The sequence below is a fragment of the Mesitornis unicolor genome, unplaced genomic scaffold (assembly GCF_000695765.1).
Source record: "Mesitornis unicolor isolate BGI_N332 unplaced genomic scaffold, ASM69576v1 scaffold23297, whole genome shotgun sequence".
Taxonomy (NCBI): domain Eukaryota; kingdom Metazoa; phylum Chordata; class Aves; order Mesitornithiformes; family Mesitornithidae; genus Mesitornis; species Mesitornis unicolor.
Genome location: NW_010194640.1, coordinates 23358 through 46007, shown reverse-complemented (window position 1 = coordinate 46007; position 22650 = coordinate 23358). Strand labels below are relative to the sequence as shown.

The 22650-nt window shown below is 36.2% G+C and overlaps 1 protein-coding gene across 1 annotated transcript in view; it reads right to left on the bottom strand.

The window, feature by feature from the left end:
* Positions 1 to 2099: 2099 nt before the first annotated feature.
* Positions 2100 to 22650, bottom strand: part of SCLT1 (sodium channel and clathrin linker 1) — a gene marked incomplete at its 5' end in the record, with an annotated part of 41336 nt that continues 20785 nt past the window's right edge. The window contains 9 exons of the mRNA XM_010187884.1: positions 2100 to 2162; positions 4876 to 4971; positions 6051 to 6129; positions 15709 to 15905; positions 17266 to 17458; positions 18405 to 18550; positions 19050 to 19124; positions 20060 to 20131; positions 21954 to 22052. Of these exons, the coding sequence (XP_010186186.1) occupies positions 2100 to 2162; positions 4876 to 4971; positions 6051 to 6129; positions 15709 to 15905; positions 17266 to 17458; positions 18405 to 18550; positions 19050 to 19124; positions 20060 to 20131; positions 21954 to 22052 (1020 nt within the window). The remainder of the gene's footprint in view (positions 2163 to 4875; positions 4972 to 6050; positions 6130 to 15708; positions 15906 to 17265; positions 17459 to 18404; positions 18551 to 19049; positions 19125 to 20059; positions 20132 to 21953; positions 22053 to 22650) is intronic.

Sequence of the window (22650 nt, the reverse complement as noted above, 5' to 3'; positions counted from 1 at the left end):
TTAGGGTGGAAAGAAAGGTAGGGAAAATAAAAACTTTTCAGTGGAACAGTGAAAAGAAATACATGGTTGCTTTACATTTGTATCTATCTAAGACAGATGGTTGAAAAGCCTGCTGCTCAATTCCAGACTTTTAATTTCCTCAGCAAAGGCCTCTCCTCTGAAAGTACAACTTATGAACAACAATGCCTAGGAGCCAAACAGAAATGAAAGGAGGTGGTGGTAGAGTGATTAGCTTAACTTGACTATGTTCCCTTTTGTGGTTCAGAGAGATACATTTGGTCAATTGTTAGCTACTTGGAGGACTAGGCAGACAGATGAAAGAGGGGAATCTTTTTCTTTCCTGTTTTATCTGCCATAAATGTTCTGCTGTCCCTTAAGTTTACTATTAAGTACTTGTGTCATCACTACCATTCATATTCTTGCAAATCATAATTACACAAGAGCTACATCACAAGTTGAAATGAATATACCCGTAACTAAAAGGGAACCAAGCAGGTGCCCTTCTCTGCCTCAAGGAAAAAATACACAAGTGCTGTTGCTAAAAAAATGCACCATTACCTGCCATTTTCAGCCAGGTTTCCCTTCACAGCTAAAGCATCTCTTTCAGGGAGTGGATGGGATTAACAGCTCATACAAAAATCTCGCAGGTGGTCTGTCATCATTTCAGATGTGTATTATGCAACTGAAAATAAGGTGCTTGGTACTTACCTTCTTCTATATCACATAGAGGGTTGATTGATGAAAAATCACACCACAACAGACATTCTGGACAATGTATCCATGTTGCTTTGAAAAATCCTTGAATTCTTTTAGCAACATTATATAGATTGCAATGGATACAGGCATCTACCAAACTGCAAAAGCACTAGTAAAGAAGTGTGTACAGCTGTAGGAAATGGTAACTTCCTCTGCAGTAAGGAAAAGTTTTTCTTGAGGTTGCATACATCTGGCAGGCTCTACTTGAACAGATGTGCCAGGTTTTCAGGAGGTGGCACAAACTGGGTGGTGATCAACCCAGATCTGTTTTCTAAAATGCAAATATGGTGAAGATCCACTGCGACAGACGTACGCGCTTGTTAGTCCAGAACAACACTTTTCATCAAGCATTGGGTAAGCACTATCCATCAACTGAATTAGAAGTTATATACCAGAATTATACTCTGCACATTTACAAGGAACGTCAAGAAATTACATCACTTAAGTCCAAGATAGGAGCACTTCAAAATCAGTTACACCTATCAAATGTTTGTAATATATGCTGAAAGAGAAAACAAAGTTCAGCTCTAATTTTAGAATAATACATACAAAGTTTCTCAACTATCAAAGAAAAACACACAAGAGGATTCCTACATAGTGGCATCTGTCGAATTCACATACACTATTTCAAAATGCATAGAAGCTGGATGACTTCACCAGAGCAGATCAACAGAAAAGCAAGGAACAATTGTAAAATAGTAACTAGAAAGAAAAAGCACAACTGAAGAAAGATTATGGTCCTTGGAAACCAGCTGCATGAATGACCATAGCAGCACTTCATTTGTTAACTCTATCCCAGGGACATCAGAACAAACCAAACCAAAGTCTTAAAAATGGAAGGCAACAGAGGTGTTTCCCAGTTATAATGCCTGCCATAAAACCTGCACCTGTTTGATACTCATGATGTAATGAGTGTCTTACTGCAATTCGTAAAAGATCTTAAAAATGTTCTCAAGTTACTGCACTGCAAAGAAAAAGCTGTTGACTACGGGAGCAGAGCTGTTCATGAATTGCAATATAATGGTATCTGTTCCCTGTGCACAATTGTCATAGTTGGAGCTGCTGTTTTTTAGACCAAAAAAGACCAATATGCCACAGCACTGTGTTGAACTGTTTAATCTGCTACATTAAAGGACTTTAATTACATTATGTTGTGGTCTTCTTCCCATCTTTACTATGCATATGGATACAGTAGCTTCATCTACCCCCTTTCTTACTTGAATAAACCAGAAAATGTTTACCTAAGCTTACAAGCCTTGCTATGCATTTCACTTTAATACTCCAATATGAAGTTTCTCCAGCAACCTTAACTCCAACATAGTGTGAATGAACAATACATATATTTAAATATTTTCCAGATCTTTCAGGGAAGCAGCTTTTTTCTTCTGTGTAGTTATGAGGCTGAGCTGTAATTAAAAACAAGCAAACAGTTTCTTAGAAAATTTTTTGTAAGATCAAAATATCAGCAGAACTTCAATATAGAAGGTGTCATGAAGGAGAGGGAAGAAGGGTAAGTAAGTGGGAATTTGGGGTAAACGGGATAATTTACAATGCACTCTATAGATGACTACTTTTGTCTTATTTCAGATCCCAAAGAATTCAAGACGATGAAAGATTAAGTAGCAGAAGTACACTTCAAAGACATTTACGTAGAATATGCACATTTTAAACCTATGCAAACATTATCCTGTAGTTTTTGTTTCTTACTGATTTACTATTATTTAATAATAATATGAGATCTATGGTCATTAATCTAACCACAATAAAAAGGTAATTTCTAGACTCCTCAATAGTCCAGCTCTAGCTTATACTGGATCTAATTTTACAAGCTGGATAATGAAATGAGGATACACAATTAAGTCAGAAAGTAGCCCTCAACCTACAGATTCAGAGTACAGAGAGGAATTATTGTTCTGAATCTGAGGAAGCATACGCGTGAACATTTCAGTCTTCTGAAACCTAGAAGAGACTAAACACCTTGATTCTTCAGATTCAGAAGGGTGGACATTCTTGTAGCAGCATTCCTGGAGACCAAATTTTCCAGCCTTTAGAGGGAACAGTGCTGGTACGTCTGTCTTTGGTGGGGCAGCGGGAGGGAGGGAAGAGGCTTGGCACAGAAGTTAAGTCACTACAAGGAGGCCATGCCTAACAGCTGGCAGCCGTAACTTCTGCCTAGCCTGAAGAGCACGAGGCAGTCCTGAGGACTAGCAGTAAGATCTGGATGACAATTTAGGTGCTAAATGTCTAATCAAATCTCTTTGTTACCTTTCAGAGGGAGGCTGGTGAGGAACAGTTAATTACTGATGTTTCCAGGAACAGCAAGAACTCCTCCTATATGGGCACTGAGGCCAGGAATTTATTTCTTTGAAAGGTGATATGACCATGTTTTTTAAGGGGAGACAGCACTTTAGAACTATTAGATCCATATAACAAACAGGAGAGTAAAAAAGTAAATCACTCTTTCAGAGCAACTCTTCACCAGTTGGGTAGACCTTGTCACGACAGAGAGTGTTTACAGCCAGGAAACGAAGCTTATAGGTTGGCAGTGATGCTCATTTATTCACTGGTGTTGGGGAAAAAAAATGCCATTTGTCCTAACTGGACAATTTAGATCAACCAAACATTTCCTCTCTGCAAGTCACAAGAGATGACCCACATTAAAAAGCTGTAATTTGCAGATGGGTTTCCTAAATAACTGTAAAAATCTTAGGAGGCAGAAAGACTAACTTTGCTTAACAGGATACCAACTAGAGTAATGAATTTGCTTAGCAAAGAAGTGAACCCCAATGTATAACACCCCTCATGGGATTTCCTTCAAGATGTATAGCTTCAATAGAAAAACCCTACTCTACAACAGAAAAAATTCAGAATTACAGGTGGCACAGGGTTTAAACAAAACCCAAAGTTTCTAAAGAGAAACATTTCTAAAATGTTTCCACCAAATATTGCTACTGTCCAGAAATACTGAAGAGTACTGCTCAAAGTTGGAATGGAGTTGTAAGAGAACTCAAAACAGAAGGCAGCAACAGTTCAGCTCATTAGGTGATCACAATGGTGAACAAGGAGGTCTTAGGCATACAAATGGCTCTGTTAGATACACCTTGCCCAAAGTTTTCAGAATCACTGAAACACTGAACTAAGTGTATTTGCTACGGTAGTGAGATACCATCCCTTCCTTCCCCCCTTCCCATGGCTAGGGAAAACCCAAGCATTTCCTATTGTCAAGCATGTATTTTTGACATGACAGGACTTACTGCGCCTGTTATACATCATTGATGGTACCTACAACGAAGTGTACTTCTGCAACTATCTGTGGGGACACAGCTACTGGAGGCTACTGATGAAAATGCAGGTGGACAGACAAGAAACGAACAACTTTGGGAGTTCACATGACATGGCAGATGGTACTCAAGGTTGCAATTTGATGAACGCGGAACAGGTCCACACTATTCATTCTGTCCTGCAACCACTGCACACCATCTCCCCATGCTCTTCGTGCAGCCACACGGTGAATTAGACCAGGGAGCAAACTTGGCTGAAAAAACTACAAACTGGATTCCCAGGGAACAGCTATGCTGCCTAACCATTTTTATAAAGGCAGCTATCTAGCCATCAACTTGAGACATGCTTTGTTTTAAATCGGACTCCCCAGGAGACAGGTGCAGGAATCAGCACATTTGCTCCTTATCACATGAAGCCATCATTTCTGACTGCTGCAGCAGGTTACACCAAGCTAAAGAAGCCTGTAAACAGGAGCTGCAGTTACTTAAGAAGCATTTTTCCCTATGTTAACATGGTGCCATTTCTGAATATGGAAATGATCATACACCTTCATTCACACATTTTGAACCATACAAGTTTAATTTGCATCAGATTTGTTTCCATAAACAAATGTATGCTGTCACTGAAGCATCCTGTCAGAAGGCAGCATTTAATTGAATATGCATCAGTTTTGTGATGATGCATCCAAAATACAAACTTCTTGTTAAAATGATATTAGTACTACTGCACATAAATGACCACCTCTTCCTCAGGAATGATACAAAGTGAATGTTTTTGTGATACTCAATGGGATTTTTTAAATGCACTTAAGTAACATTGTTTTTGTTGGTTTTGTACCTTTTGAGACGCTGTAGCTGCCCTCTGTTCTGCATGGCTTAGTCGCCTTTGAAGCCTATTGATGTATTCTTGATATTCCATCATTAATTTTTTATCCTGTATAAATGAAATACCACATTAGAAATACAAAGTTGTTTTTTACTGGATCCATGCATACTGTAGTGAAAAAGCTTAAAATGAGAAGAACTTAGGAAGCAGAACTGTTTACCACTTAAAGACTGAAGACATACTACTGACACATTGTAGAGAATTTCCAGCTCAAATATGACATCATATGACTTTTCCAATCAGAGTAACCCACAGAGGAAGTTTTATTCATTTCACCATGTTGAAGCAAGATGCATAAAAGCCTGACATTTTAATCCAGGTAATTTAATTTACAGTCTTACAATGTAAATATTTTAGCTATACCAAAAGGGAAAAAAAGCAACTACTAGATAATATTAATGAAATTATAATCTTGCTACAGATTTCTTCTGTTCTCTTCATCAAAGGCTGTGTACAGAGTCCTTCATAACCATCCTTTACTTATAGAAACCGATTCTTGCATCAGACCCATTTTTCTCCTCTGAATTAAACAGCACTACAAAAAACTACACGAAGGACTTATCCTAGATAGTACTGGATATTATCCCAGATTTATGAGGCTGATGGGATAGTTGTTTTCTAAAGAGGCCATTAATTATTGAACAATGCACATTCCAAAACAACCCTGCCCTTAATCTCTAATGGATGCTTTTATCTACATGCATCTATGCACATACAGTGTAAATTCTACTATAGTTGTAGCATGATGAGAATTTGATATCTCTGCATATGGTACATTATCCATAACACGTCTTCTCCTTTTAAAGGTATTCATGCTTATGCAGGCATAAGTGACTTCAGAAACATTTCCTGAATTGTCTAAAATTGCTAGATAAGTAACCTTGAAAGATGATCTCTCCTTTACCTTTTCCTGTAATTTGAGAGTAAAGTTATTTTGTCTTCCTACCATTTGAACATGTCAATCAGCAGAAACAGTGGGGTTTTCCAGCTATCACTACTCCTGTCAAAAATTCTTATTTTTTTCTAAACCAGCAACATAATTCAGCTAAATAGGTTTCTGTTAAGATCTTGGCATGCGTGCATCAGGTTGTAACTGAAAATAGTTGTCCTATCAGTCATTACCTTACCACAGTTACCTTTTCATTTGCCATTTCCAGCTGAGAAACAAGCTCCTGGCTATGAAGTTTTTCTTGACTCAGCGCACTTCTATTAATCAGAAGGAAAGATGCTGATTAACACACAGTAGTGCATCAGTTATCGGAATATAGTTTCACTGGTACTTTCTTGCATTGTAGGCCCTTATGGCATGTTTTTACAGTGTTGCTTTTAAAACACTGATTTCAAAAGCACTACACACACTTCATAATGTGTATTCAAAACTATAATGGCAGATGAATGAGATATACTTGTTCAAATCAACAGAACTTTGTCAAGAACATCTGACATTTTATAGAGGGTTTTTTTCCGATTACTGAATCTATTTCTACAGGCATGCTATCAAATATGCTACAAATATAAGCTGCATTTGCACAGTGCATTCAGTTTTTAAATTAACATTCTAATTAGTGTCCCATACCCAAACTTCAACGTGGACATTTTTGAAGGTGCTTTGAAGAACCTAAAATCAAATAATTGTGCACTTGTGAGACAGAACAATGTAACACAAGGAAAAGTAAAATGTCACCTTCTTCAAAGTGGTCTTTTTACTTTTATACTGAATGAGTTGTTGTGATCCTAAATTTGTATAGTATTGAAGACAAAGAATATCTGGGTTACAGTAGACATATTTTAAGTTGGTGCTCAAAGGAAACAGCTCTTGCCTTCCGTCATCACATGGTGCTGAAGAAAAGGGATAAACCAAAGATAGAAATATCTCTGAACTTTGGTAATTTTGGCCAGAGGAAAATGCAAAACTAAACTAGCTGCTCTAGTCTTTGACTTGTACCTATTCCACAAGCAACAGCCATCACAAAAATGGTGTGATCAGCATTCTTGCCACCAGTTTCACCTTCTACATTGAGGTTCAAACGTATTTGCGAAGAATTTTCAAATCTATTCTCACTTTACCTTCCTTGCCCAACTTGAAAGTACACTGAAATGCAATCATCTTCATGAATACGTAGCACAGAAAGGTGATACCTAACCCTTAGGTGCTCAGCCTGTTACTGAAACTACAGGCACTGTAAAGGAAGCGTTTATTAGTTCTGGGGGAATGGAGGTAAGGTAGGAGATACTTTAACCTCAGATCTCAATCTTCAAACAGCCTCTGCTATTTTTAATGATGGCATTTAGTTCTCAACAATAATTTACACTTAAAAACTTTTAGTATTACATAAAAGTTTCACTGAAAACTGCTATATGGCACTTGAAATATAAGGCTGCAACATATCTGTTAACATAAGGTTGCAAGTATACCTGGCTTGTGGTTTTCATTCCCTTGTTCTCAACCAACCCCTTTAACCAATCCCAGGCAGGTATCATAGAAACAGTTTAACATCTTTTGACTAGCTGCTGTAAAAATGGGAGTATATAGGCAGAGATTTAAACTATGTTAAACAGTTAAGATTATATATAGATTATACTTGTGTTACCATATGTGAATTTTTTAATAGAAAATAAAGAGTTAAAGATGAATTAAAATTGCAGAATCAAGATAGTATGTTAATATTTAACACTACTATTGCAATTTGTCCTCTGTAACAAAAATCAAGCATCAACATGAAGCATTTTTAGTATGGGAGTAATAATAAACAGCTATTTTGTGATTTAGAGTTTTCATATACTCTTTTATTAGCAAACCAGAAATTCTACACAATTCCCGTTGTATCTTTTCATACATACCTTCTCAGAATAAACTTCATAGAAAACTATTCAAACATACTCCTTACAACATGTAGACAATTTATGTTCAATTTTAACTACCCTAGTAAAAAAGGCTTTGAAAATATGGAAATTCTTAAACTCTAACAAACCATCTTTATTGTGACATCATCTTAGAAGACTATCCAAATAAATTAATTTTCTAAGTTAAAAATTCTTAGTTACTGAAAACAACCTCTCTCCTATACTTGTCCTGAGGTGTGGAATTAGCATTCTTAGCAGCACAGGACATAAACAGAGTTTATGTGCTCCTGTACAGCTGTATACCAAGAAATAATTTTCCTAATTACATCACAATGCACATGTGTTTAAAGAAAACAGTTTAACCTTGTAAGCATAAGGAAATGTGATGGCTATTGAGGTAGACAGTTGATCCTTTCCGATGGTTAACCTTCCCCTAAACACACATTATAAGATTTTAATATTAAAACTGAGCAGTAACCCCAACTGCTGAATAATCAAACCAGTCCCTACTCCATATTGTCTTTGTTAAGTGAATAGGAAACAAAAGGTGAGCTTTTAGTATTTTGGCAGACGGGTGATAAATCCGCCAGCTGCAGCAAGTACATTCTGCAAAGCTCTCATATGACAAATATAGCATGTGCCAGCTGTTATTTTGGTTGAATTATACTGTAATATGCTTCAGTTACTCTTAATAATTATGAATTTTGTATACGGCCAGTACCTGCAGCTGTCTCTCATCCTGTTAATTCTTTTCTTTAATGAACATCTTAAAATAAGCAGCTATGGCTGCCAACCATTACAGAAGTACAGCCAAGAATGAGGTTTTAGAAACGCAGGAAACTTCATCTCAAGATACTCTGAAATTCACGCAAGGTACAGGATGTAGGGAGGAGAAGGCAGTCCTGGCCACTGCTTCATACACAGGCACCAAAAAAGGTCATTCTTCAGAGGCAGATTCTTTTCAAGTATAGAAAAGATAAAACTGAGAACTCCAAAAACCACACATGGCTACCCAGGAGTCAGGGACACTATGATACAGAAATGTTTCAGAAGCAGAAACTGGAACAAAGACACCCGAAATAGCTGCAGTCACATAAGAGCAATGTTATGACTTAAGCTAAATATTCTTTTGACGATCTCTGCTGTCATTTATGCTCAGCTTAAGTAAGAACTATAGCCTTACACACAATAGCATAAGGTAGTAAGAACAGTCCTGGTCAGTCTCTTCCCTCAAAATATGGCCACAGAAACTGTATTCCCAGATGATGCTACTTCAGTGAAAGCACAGCCTTTAAAAATGTGTATGTATTCATCGTTTCTTTCAAAAGTAAATTCTTTCGAATGAAGACAAAAATATAAAAGCTGCTGGAAGCACTTGATGCTGTTACTTTACCACAGATGTCAAAGGCTGATCACTTAAGTCTCTTTAAGTTTGGGACCTTCAAACTGACAGTGATCTTAGCGCTTGCAACTTTACAGTTGGAAGCTCTACGACCTGTAGATCAGCAACAACAACAACATGGATTGCTTCTATTTTTTATCAAATTCCACACAAATCTGTGGAGAAGTGATATTGAAGATCAAAATACCTTTTTAAACATTACACCTAATTCTGATTTGGTTATTTAGATTACTTACAAAATGTTCCAGATACAGAGGGAGAAAATACATCAAACAGAAACTCAAGTAAGTGTCAGTTACTAAATTAATGAACATATAATTGTTAAATTATTCACCAAGACTTAAAAGCTATTTTTGTGTTTTAGAAATAAGTTTGCTAGCTTTATAGGATTTCTGTATTTATTATTATTTTCCATTTAAACCCCTGTAATGAATGTGAAAGATTACTCTTTGCCTTTCAGAAGTTCACTTCATTCTGCTGATAATTCCTGGTCAGAACTGAATTGGTTGTTCAATTTCAGACCCTAGCAGAGATGCAAGTGTCAGAATGCAAGCCTGTTGAAACACAGCAAGTAACCAAACCAATTCAAGTAAAATGACATGTTAATGTAAGTTTCCATCTCAAAAGCCACACCTGTCATCAGTCTTGAGGTGGATTAACCCAGCTGGCAGGTAAGCCCCTACTAGTAGCTCACTTTCCCCCAGAGGAAAGGGGGAGAGGTCCAGAAGGGTACAGGTGTGAAAAGATCTTGTGTGTCAAGATAAAGACAGTTTAATAAATGAAGTGAAAAAAGATACGCAAAAGCAGTCACTTATCACCAGCAAATCAATGCCCAGCCAGTATCCAAACACCAGCTGCTTTGGAAGAACTTCCACCCAGTTTTGTTGGTGCACATGACATTATATGGTGTGGGATATCCCTTTGGTCAGCTGGAGTCACCTGTCCCAGCTGTGTCCCCTCCCAGCCTCTTGCCCACTGCCAGCCTAGGCACTGGGGTGGCAGAGTGAAAACAGAGAAGTCTCTGAGACACTCTTCAGACACAGCTAAACCATTGCTGAGTTATCAACACTATTTTGCTCATAAGCCTAAAACACAGCACCATACTGGCTGCATTAAAGTAAACTGACTCCATCCCAGCCAAACCCAGTAAAGGTCTTTAAGAAGTATTAAATTCACCTTAACTTAAGATATAAAATTCCCCCAAACTTAATCTGAGGGTGATAGTTTTTGTATGTGTTTATAAACACATGTAAACAGATACAGATTACATTAATTTTTTACATACACATTCTTAGGGTTTTTTAGGGAAAGAAACAACGTAAATTCAATAGAAAAGCCTTGGGACAGTTCATATTTAAATACATACGAGTGCTATGCCACTTTTTTACATCCTTTAAAGGTAATAATTCATTTGCACAACTTTTATAATTGCAAATTTTTGCTGTCTAAATTCACGTCAGTAAATGTCATTAGAACACAAAGTACTTCTCAAATTAATTCGATCAAAAGTCAGAACAGCTTCATTTCATAGTCTGCCAGACAAAATGTTTTGCAAGAATGAAGAGAATAAACATCAGTCATGAGTTGTGAAGTCATGCTGCCAAGAGCAGTGTTTTTATTTGGAACGATGACCTATGTTGCAAGAAGCACTGACCTTCTTAGTTACCTTCAAGATGGAGTTTTGGCACAAGTATATTGAAGCAAAACTGGTTCCTTGCCCTCCTGCAAGGTGAAGGTGAAGTCTATTACCAGTAAATCCTCCTAAAAGCGTACAGTATCTTAAGATGCTTAGAAGGAAGAAAACTCTTCTCATAAATGAAGACTGTAACATATTTTTATGAAGAAAATGATGGAATTTAGTCTGAAAGTACCGAATGCCTTGCTTACTGTTTCAGCACTCTTTTTTACTTTTCCAAGTTCCGTTTTATAGGCAGCAATTACATGTTTAACTTGAACTGAGACCCAAAGGTCCAAGAAAGCTGAGAATAATTTTCAGTGAAGCCTGAAAGTATCAATTTATTTCTCAACATTTTTATCTACAGGTTTTTCACTGATCTACTAGATTCTCATATTATCTAAAAAAATCACCACTCTGCTCTAGTGTTACAGGTTGCAAAATTTACTTTTCCTTCTTAATTTTTTAAAATTAAAAATGTTCACCAATGTTGCTTTATTTCTTAAAAATATTTATTTAATGCTTCTTTTATACCTATGTATAAGCACGAACAAACCACTGCCAACTTAAAAAGACAACAAACGAGCAGCACAAAATATAGAAAAGTTAGCAGCTGCTGCTGGGAAGTTAGTAAAGAAGCCAAAATGCTTCACACCTTCACATGGAAATGAAAATAATGAGGAGAGAACTGAAACACAGCAACAGATCATGAATCTAAGGCAGAGGAATGGGAAACACCTACACCAACAACTGGACACTGACTCAATGCTTATGAGAGCTGCACTAACAGCAAACTTCTGTGGAATGCAATATAAAATGCTTTTATGTAAACCACCTCCCCAGTGTACATGGATATGACTTTCTTAGGAAGTACAGAACTTGCTGAAAAACATTCACCTGTAAAGCACATTACTATGCTCTAAGAGTAATAGTTCTTATTAAAAACTGAAATTCTGCTGTATGTCACCAACACAATCCCTGTACTTGCTCATATATTTATACAAACCAAATACATCAAACAGTAAGTTCATGAAGTGCCAAGGAATGTTTCAGATGTCCTCAAAATACACAAAGTAACTGTGATATGTTGCTAAACTTGGAGAGCTCTCTATTTAAATCCGAAAAGGGTATGTTGATATCTGCATTGAAATTCATAGCCCTGCTGCCCAGTCCAGACAAGATGAAGTTTCTAAGGAAGACACTAAGTTTTCCTTACAAGCTCACAGCTTAACTTACCTTCTCAAAACCACATAAACTTAAAAATGTATGTATTTAGGAAAGCTGGGTGAACACTTGGATGCCACTATAAGGCTTGGTGATACTATTTCCTGCACTAGCCTCAAAGAGAGCCTTAATTTAATAGATCCTGCTTACCAAGTACCAGCCTATTATTTAGTGGTCTTGCTGATATTTCCATAATAAATGCATTAGCTACAAAATTATTTTGCTTTTTAAATATATCATAGAATCACAGAATGGTAGGGGTTGGAAGTGACCTCTGAAGATCATCCAATCCAACCCCCCTGCCAGAGCAGGATCACCTAGACTAGGTCACACAGGAATGTGTCCAAGCGGGTTTTGAATGTCTCCAGAGAAGGAGACTCCACAGCCTCTCTGGGCAGCCTGTGCCACTGCTCTGTCACCCTCACAGTAAAGAAGTTTTTCCTCATGTTTGTGCTGAATCTCCTGTGTTCCAGTTTGTGACCACTGCTCCTTGTCCTGTCTCTGGGCACAACTGAGAAGAGTCTGGTCCCATCCTCCTGACATCCATCGTTTGGATATCTCTAAGTATTAATCACCCCTCAGTCTCTTCTTCTCCAGGCTAAACAGACCCAGCTCTCTCAGCCTTTCCTTGTATGGGAGATACTCCGGTTGCCTCACCATCTTAGTGGCTCTATGCTGGACTCCCTCCAGCAGTTCCTTGTCCTTCTTGAACTGAGGAGCCCAGAATTGGACAGAGTATTCCAGACGGGGCCTCACCAGGGCAGAGTAGAGTGCAAGGATAACCTCCCTTGACCTACTGGCCACATTCTTAATGCATGCCAGAGCATTCAGTCAGCAACTTTATTTCAGCTCACAACAAAATTAGAAGTGATTTGCCATTCTGTATTTGTACTCAAATTATCATTATGATAAAATTAAAGTATGATAATTATTCATTTATAATATGAGCAAGGACTTTGCATTCAATACTACTATGTAAGTCAGCTAATTTTCAGATTAACTGTATTCTGCACTATATAGCTAAGTATCTGGTAAGGCATATGATGTGAAAACTAAGCTGCTTTTAAATTTTCTGGGTAGTACTTACTTACAGGTTCTGTTATAGCCATTTGCCACTGTACTATCAGAGCATCACTGCACAGATTTAATGATGAAATTCCTTAAGTTTTACAACCTTCTAGCAGAGAACAAACTTGTTTCTATTGTCAGTATCATTCTTAGGTAGAGCAAATATTGTCCAATAAAAACTTCTGCTTCTAGCTTATACAGTATAACAAAGCAACACCTACAAAATAATCTTAAAATGTAACGGACTTTGCTTTCAGACTTACACCAAAATATCTACTGAAGTGACACAGAATCATGAACTTGCAATTTTTAGTACAAGATGAACGTTTTTTCCTTTCTGCTTATCAGGCATACACGATATTAAATTATTGCAGAAGTTTTCCAGACAATGCCACATAGGCAGTCTCTCACACAAACAGGGACATTTTCAAAATTACTATCTATTTTTCATGTAGATTCACAAAACAGACTTCCTCTCATGTCTATTTTTTCTATGTCAGCATTTTGCTGCAGATGAAGGTCTAAAGCTTTCTGTCCACATTTTAACACTGAATATTAAAGCTTTAAGAAGGAAAGCAGCTGTTTAACAGACAATTTGAATTTGTTTGGAAGTCTGCAATTTTCCCCTTTTAACTGTAAGCTTCTGAACCCCATTCAGGATCTAGTTATGAACCTACATGGCTCAGCTGCGAAAGGTTTTGTACTTCCATTTACAGAAAGTAAACTACAAGTGTAACAGCTTCAGTTTACCTTAGCATGAAACACTATAAAATATTTTTCTTCTTTAGTTAATGCATTTACAATCAATGTCGAGAAAGCATTAGTGAGACCCAGCGAAGGACATACAGTGAAGCTGCACCACTTGCAGACATGCTGAACACTCTGATGACTTCTTCTGAAAGAAACTTTTTGCCTTTTTAAAGAACTGTTAGTAATCTTTGCAAAATGCAGTACATTTTAAGGCAAAATAAAGCTAGTCTATATCTGGAAAGATAAGGTAAAAAAGCTCCAAGTGTTTACTTAGGAGAGGCAAAAATGACCAGAATGATTTTGTTATCATAGGTAACAATCTACCACTACTACAAAGTGTTCTAAACACTCAGAAAAGGAACACTTTAAAAAAAATGAAAGGCTTTCTAGGCAGATCAGTGAAGCTGCTATTTAAACAGAAAAGTTGTCAATAAGTCTTATCAATCATTCTTGTATTTCAAGCAGGATGGAACTCATTGCATTCCTCTATTTGGACAGACAACAGGTACAACTAGTCATGACAGACACCGCATGACTTTAAAGAGGAATGAAACTAGTTTCAGAGGGAAGAACTACTACCTATGAAACTGCTATTTGTGAAGTTCACTGGAGGTCAAATTCAGAAACTTCTCTAAAAAAGATGGAAACTGAAAAATCCAAAGGTTACTTCGAAAGAAATGAAAGCGAGAATTCACAGGTTTCCAATTTTGATAGGGCAAAACCTTTGCTTCCTTGTTAACTTGATAGTAAGCAATATCCTGTGCTTTAAGTGACTGAAGTTAAAGAGTAATTTCAAATTTCTCAAATTAACAGAGCTGCATACCCTTAACTTTTCTTCTAAAAACCACTGAATGCACTTCCTAAAAGGTAATTATATATGCAACATTATATTCTTCTCTAATAATTTTAATTTAAAAAACATAACACTTATGAATGTAGATGCCCTATCTCCTTATTTCATAAATTGATCAGTATGGATTCTTAACATTTTAATGGATATTAACATCAAAGTAGATGCAAACACTATCTATAGCAATATGCATGTAAAAAAAAAGGTAAGTTGGTAGAATTTATTTCAAACATAACTTGCAAAAAGCTAATTTCTGATTGTGAGACTTTCTTCTCTATTCACTCACTTCCAGTAACTCCACTGTCTTCTCTAAATCCAGCATCTAGGAATGATACGTAATCTTTATCTATGTCTGTTACGTGAGATGCCCTTGTTAGGCCCTTTCAAAACTGAAAATATCCTGTGCTGGGAATACAAGTATCAGCTAGTTACCTGGCAACCTGCAGAATTAAGACAAAAGTACAGTTTATATCATATAATTGCTTAGGGTGATCACACTACTCATTTGTAGCCTCACTTATGACAGCAACTGCTCAGAAGAGAGCATTAGAGGTGTGTCCCATAGGTTTTTTCCCAGCTTATTTTGTAAGTCTGGAGACACTCTACAACTGATTTTATGGTGACTGTTCTGAATAGCTATAAATATAGGGGTTTCCATAACCCAAAGCTATAATTCTCTAAATCGAGCGTTCTGTACCTTATAAGAAAAAAAATAAAAATAATATATTCCATTTACTTTTTGTCATTACAAAATTCACACACATTAACAAGATGCAAAGATTTTATTTCAGTGCTTAGCTGCTAACTTCACAAAGAGCATCAAAAGTTCTCTTTAGAGCATTCTTTCTTGTTTTGCTGGAAGCACACCATCTAGTCCGGATGGTTTGGTTTTCACCACAGGTCTATTGCCATACGCCAAACAGTAACTAAAACTGTTAACAGCTTCCAGCAGAGGAACAAAATTGCACTTACTTTAGCTTACTGATTCTGGCTTCTGTATTTTCAGTAAGTTTTTTTGTTTCTTCCTTCCACCGTTTTGTTGCTTTTTGCTGAGCTACTAACAGACGTCTAAGCTCAGCAATAGACTTTTGACTGGTGTCTTCCATCTCCTTAAGTCGAGCTTCATATCCATGTTCTTTCACAGCATGCTCATGCTCCATTGTGCTGATCTAGAAAAAAACACAAATAAGGTAACAATCAAGTCTCTCACTTTTTACTTTTCTTTTTTTACAACACTTGAGTTAAATTTATAAACATTTGTTGAAAGCATGTAACATGTAATAATTAAACTTGTAATGATATGCTCAAATAGATACATGTTCCCAAAGCCAATTTACACAAACAGTATAACTGACAATAAAGGATAATGAGCTGTGTATGCCTATTTTTGTAAATAATCTTTATCCTCTCCCTTGTGTTTTCTCCACAGAAACATGTTCTTTCTTTTTCATATAGCTAAAATGCATTAGGAGTTTCTTAACGGCATCTAAAATCCTTTGTACATCAGAAGAAAACGAAAGCAAGCAATAAATCTTATCTGTGACTATAATGGAATCCTGACTGATTAAAAATGAGATGGACGAAGATCTGGTATGTATGATTTACAAGACGCTGATCTTTTTTTTTTAAGCTACGTTTGACCAAAGGGAACAAGATGTCATGTTTAATCTGACTACTTCCTCTATCTTGTGGTACAAAATGGTAACTTGATTTGAGATGGTCCCTATTCGTAATTTGTAAAACTGCTTACTGAAGTCTTCTTCACTGCTGTAGAGTCTTAGATTCCTTTTCAATATCTTTACACTCCTGGAGCTAAGAGCAGAAGGGAAAGACCAGTTTTGTATGTTTGGAAGGCACATCAAGGATAAAAGTTGCTACTCCCTTCAGATGCCAAAGGTATCTGCTGAAGTCACTATTAAGTCATTATTCCACCCGCAGTCCGTTCAGGTGCGCATAATGGAACACATTCAAGACGAACATCCACCTTTCAGCTAATCACCTTGCTTACAACTATTCCTACAGAAAAATGTTCTCTGTCTAGAAAATATAGAATGTTTGACAACCACACTATTAAATTATCAAGTTATTTACTAGTTATGCACTGCTCTGACAACATGGTGGACTAACAAATAGAGGAACACTCTGGACTGAAAGTCATAGAGATTCCTAATACATTACAGACAGTAGACAGATAAAGATCAGGAACTGGATAAGTGAAATCACTTGAAGAAAAGTTAGTTATTATCTGATCTAATCGTTTTACAAAAACCAAAGAACATTTGGGATCTTCTTATTGAGCAGCACTTAAGACATATTAAAATACAATTTAAATAGCAGAGATTGAGTTACCCAGTGGATTCCAAGGACACGCAATGTTACAACAAAATTACTTTTAAGAAGAAACCATGAAGCATCATTGAAACTTTCATCCTTAATTTAAACATTCAATGTTATAAATAACTTATAAATGCTGCCTTACTAAGGAAATACCAGTCCTATGATAAAATAAAAAGAACACATAAACCATACCTTTATTTTAGCTTTTAGTTGAGCCTCTGTGGCCAGTTTTCTCAAGCCCTCCATTTCTTTTTGCAGTTGTTCATTCTCTTGCTGAAGTTTTAGCCTTTGCTCACTGACAAAGGCACTCTCTTCTCTTTCCGAGTCCAGAATGCTTTGCAATTTACAGATAACTTCCTGGCAACGAGATTTCTCTTCCTCAGAGCTGAAAGAGAAGAAAAGTCTTGTTGGAAATCAAGAGTTGAACAACTCCAGAATTAGAAAAAAAACCATAAATACTGGGTCAGATCTTTGGTCTGACCCAGTACAGCTCTTCCCATTTCTTCCTGAAAGTTTGTATCAGCTCAGCATCTTTAATGGCCTTTACAGCTAGAACTATGCGAACTATGCAAAAGTTAGCAAAGAATTTTATCAAGATAAGGCAATTCATAAAACCAATCTAATATTGAAGCAATGTCAGTAAAATGACAAAATGAAACAGGACATTTTCATTTCTGTAACATTTCCAGATTCCCAACTGAGGATTGCTCTGGTGAAGTGACAGGATTTACAATCATTAGAGTAGAAATGACTGAAGCTTCTAGAGAATCCTACACTTTCCTTGTTGAAAACAACAACCTGGTCTAACAATGTGTACCATATTGTATTTTTTACCATTGTATTATTGAAACTGCAATAGTGTCTATTAGCTCTGAACACAGACCTGAAACTCAGTATGCTATGTAAACATAGTGTTCTGCACGTACTAGAAAATACCACAGTGCAGATGAATTTGTAAAGTATTAAGTTCTGACTGAATATTTCACAGAGTAACTTTTCCTGCAGAGTATTTTAAAAAGCATAAGATTCCAAATAATACACTCCTACTTTAGTTTTTTGTGGGTTTTTGGGGTTTTTTTGTAGGTTTTTTTTTGTTGAAGAACTGCTTGCAGTTCTCTCTTGTAAAGAAAACATTTCATTCTGTAGGGCATTATCCCTTTTAATACTTTTATAGTGATTCATAATTGCCCTTGCTTCAGAATTACAGAAACCTGGTACTATTCCTGCTACTGGTTAAAAAGATGCAACAAAAGCCTAACACATAATCAGCAATTTGTTAGAAATAATTTTGATTATTTTCCATTCAAATTTCTGTAACATCCATTACTTACTTAGTTTCCAGTTGTTTCAGTTTATTTTGTGCTTTCTGTAGACTTAGCTGAAGGTCACCTTTTGTAGTTTCTGCAAGTAAGTATTTCTGATGCAGTTGCTCTAGTTTTCTACTGTCATATTCATGTCCTCTGTCTTCCTTGTAAATCTGAAGAACAAACTCAGATGTAAGATCACCTTTACCTTGCACTGGTGATTGGCAGTGTAGTATTGACAAAGAGGCTACTCTTCATTGCATTCCATTTTTCAGGGATCTAAAACAAAACTGAATTTCTATCATTGCTGCTGCTACTTGGAAAAAAAAATTTCAAAGATCTGGCACTGATTTAGTTGTTTGTCTACTGAGCTTAAGTTTAACTGGAATATGTACCAACATTCTTTTGTATTACATCAAACATCTCTCATTACTTTTTACACTTTTCAAAGAACCTTCTTTTCAGTTTAGTATTACAGCTTTAAAATGTTTTCCAGATTAAAAAAAAGAAACAAAACAACAACTTAAAATAATGACATGAAAATTTACAATTACAAAGTAAGAGAATTAAGGGAACAAAAAAAAACCCATGAGAAATGGGAAAACTCATTATAACTTCTCCTTCTAAAAAGAGATCTTAAACATGATGTCACAATGCATGCAATTGTCTTACCTTTTCAAGTTCTTCTTCCACTGCTCTCTTTTCTCTAATAGCTCGTTCAATTTGATCCTGTTTTTCTCCACATTCCTATTTTAAAAAGTAATTTTAAAAATATAATAAAAAAGTACTCAAAACAAAAAATCAAGAAGCGCCAAAGCCAAAAACCAGCCATTGTAAATGTAATTTTTGCTGGTAAGTAACCATTTGATTGTATTTACCTGCTCATTATTTCTCTATAGGATCAGTCTCATTCACTATACAGACTAAGATATGTAAAATGAAACATTGTTTTAATACATTTAATCCATAAATAGGTGCATATACACCAAGCTCTTTTGGTCTCCCACATAATTTGTTACAAGTTCCACATTCATTCAAAAATATGCTGACAGTGATGCAGACTTTCTTAGCATACTTTATCAACTTTCATATATTTCATCTCTACATTCTCAACTATAGATATGCATTACTGAGCTTTCCATGCTTTATGTATCCCTGAAAGACACAGAGGTACTTAAAAAATTGCACATGGGAAACAGTTTCTAGAGCACAGAATCTCGCAGTCAAGATGCTTATGAACAATAAGAATACGTGTAACTCAAAGAATAAACTTACACAAAGAAATTGGTGGATTTGCAGAACTGTATTATTTTGTGCAGAGCCAGGCAAGATTCTCAGTTAAGTAAGATATGATTGCATACACACGGCAAACTGCACATTAAAAAAAGCATTTTCAAAGCAAATATCCTTCACATCTAAATATGAATCTCTGCACTGACTGCTAAGACATTGCACACAGTCACTCTTGTCAAGCAACATGAAAGACACTGTACGTTGCATTCATATCTGGAGACATGCAGGATGTAAAGTGCTATCCAGTAATAAAGGATAATCCTAAACAATTAGCATTAATCATATCTGACTTGACTTTTTACCTGATTTTAGTATTTTACCTAATAAACGAAACCTAGAAGTCTCAAATGTTTTGCTATCAAAAATACTTTCATCAGTCAATACCATACCATCTGAAGAGCTGAAAGTTCTTCTGTGAGTAGTGAGATCTGCACATTATACTGCTCTTTTGCAGAGTCTACCTGTGATCAAAACCAAAGTAAACCAGAAATTAAACCCGGAAACCATCCTGGTTTTATATATATATATGTATACAGCCTATATGTGGTGCACGTACATAAATATGGGGCTGCAATAACTGACAAATATTATTATGTAAATGTTAGAATAATGTTTATTATCAATCCATACTATTGAGTTGGCCAAAAAGTAATTGTGTTTTTTTGATAGATGGACGTTATCTGTCTTGAAATGTAATTAACTTCATTTTAATTGCAAATTCATCACGTAACTTGACAGCTGACAGTTCAAGCTTGTTTTAGAAAAAGTGCACGATTTCATTAACAATTATTTATTTGGCCTAGAGACTACATTTTCTTTCAGTCATTTCTCTACCAAATTCTGTGATATTGTGCTGTGATATCGAGCCTTCTGATTGTTAGCTGCACTTGGTTGAGGAGTCTTACTTGCCAAAATAGGGGAATATTTTTAAGTACTGAGATGCAAAAAAATTGATAGTGTAACTTTCAACAGCTCCTATCATCTGAACATACATGATAAGCTTCCATCAGCAACTTCCAAGATGAGGCTATGCATCATACATTAAATACCTTGCTATCAATGTAACACTCCGTCTGCTGCCATGTTACTGAACACAATCTATATCAAAGTGCAATTCTTTACATCTTCACAATGCACCCTTCTTCTGTCTGCACAGACATCAACACTTTTGCTTCTTGAGAGATTTAAGAATCTCACTTAGTTTGGAAGAATATATGGCTAGCTAAAGCTGAAGTACAAAGTACTGCCAGTATGCTGCCTTCCTACCTGTATTACCGAAACACTTGGAAGATATGACCATGATTACCATGCACCATCAATACCTTTTCATGCTGAGAAAAACAAAAAAAATGTCCCAACTCCTTGTCATGCATAGCATCAATGTGCTGCAAACAATCCTTACAGAATAAAATTTATTAATATGAACAGATGTCAGCTTTTATTTTGCAAATTTATTAGCATTATTAAACCTTTTAACTCTAAAATGTCTCATAATGTTAACAACTTTTTGCAAAAAATAAAGCAATTAGAATTCTGCATATCATTCATACAAGCTTCCAGAAGAGGCTTTATATTTAATCTATGAAAGATTTCAAATCCTTTTTGGATCATTTGACATTCACTATGCAGTGCATTTACCTTATATAAATTCTGTGAACCGCTACGCTAAGAGATAAAAAAACCCCACACTTTCATTCTGGAAACCTGGGTACTGACTTGTGCTTGTTTTGGGACTGACGTACAGTAGTTTCTACTTAACTGCAAGTAAGCTATTTAATTCCTTAAAAACTGAGACACCAAATCAAAATGTGTTACTTAGTCTGCACTTACTTGCTCTCTCATTAGTCTTCGAGGCATTTATACAGATCTTACAGCACACTATTTGCAGCGCTAGTCATTCACAGGAACATTGGCAAAGTTAAGCTCTTTTCAGGAAAGCCTAGTTCAGGCAACAGAAATCATTCACGACAGCAGACAGAATATCAAAGAGTAAAGACTTCTAAAAATTTCCCTTAACATAAAATGAGGTCAGCTGCCATTGCTGTGAGTAAGGACATATGAATCTAATCTGAACTGCTATACAGGCACAAGAGCCGAATGCATGACCCACACAGACACTACTAGCCTAAAAATTCCATCACGTGTCTATGAGCCCCCTCTGACACATTCTTTGATAAAAAATCCAAAAAATGCACTGCAAGAAGAACTCTGCAATAACTATTGAAACTTTCATTTCAGATTTAACCCAAAGTTAAATTGTTCTTTCTAAACATCCTAACTTACTGCCTTTCTAATTCTTGCAGCAGTATCTTCCACAAGTTGAGACATTTCAGCTTTCATTTTTTGGATTTCCTCCTCCTTTTGTTTCTCCCCAAGGAGTGCCTAAAAAATAACAACTTGAAACATTACTGATAATATTTCAGAGGTGACGTAATACCAAGCTCTAGAGAGAAGAAACCACACAAAGTCACTGTTCAAAAAACCTTTTTTCCTTTTTACTTTCGAGTAGCTGACACTGAGATCCAACAAGAAAACAAGAACAGAGAGAACATTTTGCACTAAATGCACATTCTTATAAATCAGAACCACAGGAAGAGTTAGTGTCAGTAGATGGCTTTTTCAATTGGGACCTTCAGATTCTGGCTGGGCATGGAATTAAACAGAAGAAAGTATAGAAATCAGATCAAAAGGCAAGGCTGCTCTCCAATGTTTTCATCTGAGGCCAGGATCTGTAATAAAAAATAATGCAAACACCACCACCTAGAAAGTTCTCTGTTAGGAAACTGAATACCTCTATACACACACACACACACACACACTCGCATTACATACACACGTGCTCCTACCTATAGCTAAACATTTTTTATGGCTGCTATACTAAATTACTCATCTCCCAGATAACAAAAAGGAATAAAAATTCAAAAACAACTGAAGAATGTGTATACAGTCCCCTTTCATGGTGGATAACAATGAACTAAAC